This window comes from Sinocyclocheilus rhinocerous, unplaced genomic scaffold, assembly GCF_001515625.1.
Source record: "Sinocyclocheilus rhinocerous isolate Xijiao unplaced genomic scaffold, SAMN03320098_v1.1 scaffold1390, whole genome shotgun sequence".
NCBI classification, from domain to species: Eukaryota; Metazoa; Chordata; class Actinopteri; order Cypriniformes; family Cyprinidae; genus Sinocyclocheilus; species Sinocyclocheilus rhinocerous.
Window position 1 is genome coordinate 226,626 of NW_015665627.1, and position 4,665 is coordinate 231,290.

General features: G+C 36.8%; 1 protein-coding gene across 1 annotated transcript in view; it reads left to right on the plus strand.

Moving 5' to 3' along the window:
• snx29 (sorting nexin 29) overlaps positions 1-4,665 on the plus strand; it is a 122,745-nt gene that overhangs the window by 10,512 nt on the left and 107,568 nt on the right. The window contains exons 8-11 of the mRNA XM_016542480.1: positions 579-933; positions 1,652-1,782; positions 1,993-2,086; positions 2,184-2,266. Of these exons, the coding sequence (XP_016397966.1) occupies positions 579-933; positions 1,652-1,782; positions 1,993-2,086; positions 2,184-2,266 (663 nt within the window). The remainder of the gene's footprint in view (positions 1-578; positions 934-1,651; positions 1,783-1,992; positions 2,087-2,183; positions 2,267-4,665) is intronic.

The window sequence follows — 4,665 nt, forward strand, 5'->3', positions numbered from 1 at the left end:
GTTGAATAAATTATGTTATTTTTGTTTTCTTTGCGCTCAAAAAGTATTCTCGTAGCTTCGCAAAACTGAAGTTGAGCCACTGATGTCACATGGACAGTTTTACCGATGTCCTTACTACGTTTCTGGACCTGGGAACATTACAGTTGCGTTGCTGTCTATGCAGGGTCTGAGAGCTCTCACATTTCATCAAAAATATCTTAATTTTTGTTCCGAAGATGAATGAAGGTCTTACGGGTTTGGAACGACATGAGGGCGAGTAGTTAATGACAGAATTTTCATTTTAGGGTGAAATAACCCTTTAAGTATGACTATGAACCTTTTAGGTGTAAATAAGGTACGATACAAAGATGTCCCTTTAAAGATGTCCCTTTAACGGCACTGTCCCACTGACAGGTTGTTGTACCCCTAAAAGTAAAATTTTTGCACATTTTTTCTGAAAATGTGTTTTATTTCTCATTGAGGCATTTTTTCTCTCCTTTTTACTACTAATAAATATTATTGTAGTGTTGCTATTGATGATTGAGATTCACCGGGGATTATTTAGTCTCCCTCGTATTATTCCTTTACTTGCATTTTAGATTCCGGTTTAAGAAAAGAGCGCAGACGTAAAAAGAAGATCACAAACATTATCTCTTTTGATGATGACGTGGGCGTGGAAGATGAGGACGAGGCTGGTGAGGACGTTGTGAGGAGTCTTAGGAAGAGTACGGCGGGTCATGTGAGTTCTGAAGAGGCTCTGGAGCCTCCAGACTCTACCTCTCCCATTCATAACGGCCTGACTGAGCCTGGGATCGTGAGCTGGGCTGAAACACCCCCGCAGAACGGAGTGCTGCCTGATACCAAGAGCATTGACAATGAGGAGGAGGAAGAGGACGATATTTACGGAAAGAGCAGGCCGGAGCACTCAGAAGAGGATCATGGGAATGGGGAGCCGTGAGTTTATTAGAAGTCTTGCTTTAATTGTTGCAGTAATCAACACCAGGATGTAGTGAGACTTGAATTGAAGTGAATTAAATTAACAATTACAAATAGCTATATTAACAAACCATTAATTTTATAAGAACTCTTAATTCAATGAGTCCTTGTTACACTTCACATGTACACTAATCAAAAGTTTGGGGTCAGTACAATTTTTTTTTTTCTTTTTAAAGAAGTTTATATTGATCAAAAGTTACAGTAAAGACAAAGTTACACAGAAATTCTATTTCAAATAAAAGCTGTTCTTTTGACCTGTCTTTTCATTAGAGAATTCTGAATAAAAATGTATCATGGTTTCCACAAAAATATTCAATAGCACAACTGTTTTCCACCGCTTTCACCATATCAGCATATTAGAATGATTTCTGAAGGATCTTGTGACACTGAAAACTAAAGTAATTGGCCGCCGAAAACTCAGTTTTGCCTTCACAGGAATAAATGCTTAAGAGACTTCTGTCAAAAATACAAAACAGAATCTTACATACCTCAAACTTTTGAATGATATTGTATTTATTGTATTAGTAACTTGTGCATAATTACAAGCAACTAACATACCAAACTCTGTAGTAAGTACATGCTGTTAATTAATATTACTTAGAACTTACTTGTGGAATTACATTGTAACAAAGACACATTAATGTAAAGTGTGACCATAACATTCTGCTCTGCATAGGATGGTTGTGGGGAGTTTATCCAGTGTTTCCACATGGAGTCCAAAGCAAATCATCACTGATAATGACAATGACAATAACAACTCACACATTCTCATACCTCTGGCCCCCAGCGAGCCCTACACACAACAAGGTCAGACCCACAGCCTGTCAGAAACTGTCTGCATTCAGGGACATCTTGCTATGTTTTCATGGTCTTGTCCACATAGACGTGGCATTCATTTTTATGTCTCTGCTGATTTTCCATATTTCAAAATTAACTTAAAATATAGCATTACTTAAATAAGTGTTATGTGTAACTACGGTCCTGGCATGAAGAAATATGCTATTTTTGTGCTTCCAGCTGGTCATTCAGTTGAGAATGTCGAATTTCATGGACAGAAGGAGAGCTCAAGCCCACCAACTGACAGTGAAAAACGAAGCCAACTCCAGTTTAGGTATCTGATACAAAAGAACACATTTTTGTAAGATTTTAGGTAGTAACATTTTTTCTTTAAAGACTGATGCTTATTGTATTAACTTTTGGTGTCTCAGCATGGAGCCCGACTTGTCAGCGCAGATTGCGCCTGTGACCAGTGTTCTGCTGACCCCTGGCCTTCCAGAATCCATGACCGTTGGTGAGTTGATAGACCCCTTTATTGTCCAAAGATCTTCCTTTGGTCTTTTTAATTTTATTTTTGAAGGTTTCACCTTTACAGGAACAAATTTTATACCAATTTAAAGGGATAGTTCATCCAAAAATGGTAATGGTAATTCTATAATTTCATACTCATTTATACACCTTGTGTTGTTTCAAACCTTTATGCTGTTTTTCCATGGAGCACAATTTGAAGACTTGCATGTTCACACAGCTCTTTCAATATAACAGCCAAGCTCTAAAAAGTGTTGAAAAGTTAAATATCAGTAAGATTTGTTTTTATTTGAAATAATTATTTTAATAATCAGCAAAATGCATTGCAAAAATGCAATTGATCAAAAGTGACAGTAAAGACTTTTACATTGTAACAAAACATCTCTGTTTCATATAAATGCTGTTTTTAAACTCTCTATTCCTTAAAGATTCCTGAAAAAAGTATCATGGTTTCCGCAAACATATTAAGCAGCACAACTGTTTCCAACATTGATAATAAGAAGAAATGTTCCTTGAGCAGCATACCAGCATATTAGATTCCTTGTGTGTGACACTGAAGACTGGAGGAACGGCTGCTGAAAATTCAACTTTAAAAAAAAAAAATATTAAAATAGAAAAGTTATTTTAAAATATAATTATATTCAGAAGCCATATAATGTTTGTTGGAGTTTGACAGCCTGTGGTCACTATGAACTTTGCTGTTGTATGCATAAGAGCAGGATGAAGATGCCACAGTAGACGTGGTTTTGGAACAACATGAAGGTGAATAAGTAGTGATAGAATCATCATCGTTTTAAGTATCTGCAATAACTTTCAAAATTTTTGAGTGAACTGTTCCTTTACACTTTTTGTGTATTTGAGCTCCATCTAAAGCATTTAGGTCTTTGAGGATTTGGACAGATGGCATCATTGAGGTAATTTGCCTTGACTACAGCTCTGTTGTCTCGTGGTTTGGTGCAGATGTGAGGCTGTTTTAATCATCAAATAAATATTGGCCATATGACTTTGCCTTTGAAAAAATGACTTTGAAACTAGAAATTATGATGGTGGTCTAACACTTTATTGTTTTTGTGCTGTTGAGACATGCTATGTTTGTAGGGACAGACATCATTCTGGACTTGAATAGGATTTCTATTCTTTTGATTAACCCCCGACATACTTCCTCATTCCAGATGAGGGCACTGTTGGTTCAGTGTGAAACACTCTCATGTTATTCCTCTTTCTCTCTCTCTGTCTTTTGTCTGGACAAAACACAACTTTGAGATGGGGCTGGAGGTGACTGATCCAGTTATACTTCAGCTTTCAAAAATAAAAAGGAGAAAAGATGAAAGCAAGAAAATGTTCCATGCTGAGTGCCCGAATCTGCTTGTGCTCTCAGACAGGAATAAAATTCAATTTCAGATCAAACATGGCTTTCTCACTATGCCTTAATAACCTATTAACTGCTATTTAATTATGGATACAACGAACATTACCTTTAAGGCTTGAAAGTGTTATTTTCCCCTTAGATTTGTTTTTATGAGCTATATAGTAGATAGCTTTTTGACCTGGATCATTATATTTATGTGCATTTGTGTACTTCACAGACACTTTGTGTACTTTTTATTTATTCAGTGCTAAAATAATTGGGGTTTTGTCAACACTATAGTTTGTTTAATATGCAGAAACAACTATAAGTAAGCCATTCTTAAAGAGATACTCCACTTAAAAATGAAAATTCTGTCATCATTTGCTAACCCTCAAGTTTTTCTGAACTATCTTTGACGACGTGGAAACTAGGGATGCGCCGATCCGATATTCATATCGGGTATCGGCTCCGATACTGCCATTTTTTGTCGGATCGGGTATCTGTCAGCGAGGGCCGATCCAAATCCGAGATTGTGCGTATTATTCTGTGTTACTTCTGAAGCCATACGATAGCTTAAAGGGTTACTCCACCCCAAAATGAATATTTAGTCATTAATCACTTACCCCCATGTTGTTCCAAACCCGTAAAAGCTTCATTCGTCTTCGGAACACAATTTAAGATATTTTGGATGAAAACCGGGAGGCTTGTGACTGTTCATTCGGTTACGACAGTCAGCTCGGTAAAGCTCTCTCCAAGAACATTCTGTGTTCCCATTATTATACTTGATTTGTAAATACATGTCTATGATTTTGCAAAAAGGACATTATCTTCTTGCCGGAGTTTAATGTTGTTTTGTTACTTGCTACCGGGTGTCTGTGAGAACGAAACACAGGCGTAGAAAAGACTATAAATAGTTTTTAACGCGCACAGTAACTGAAATTTAAAACTGTTAAAAGAAAGGCTCAACTTTGTGCTTTGCAGTTTTTAACACGAAGCGCTTACAATGTGCGCATCCGGTGTGCAGAATGATGCGCTTG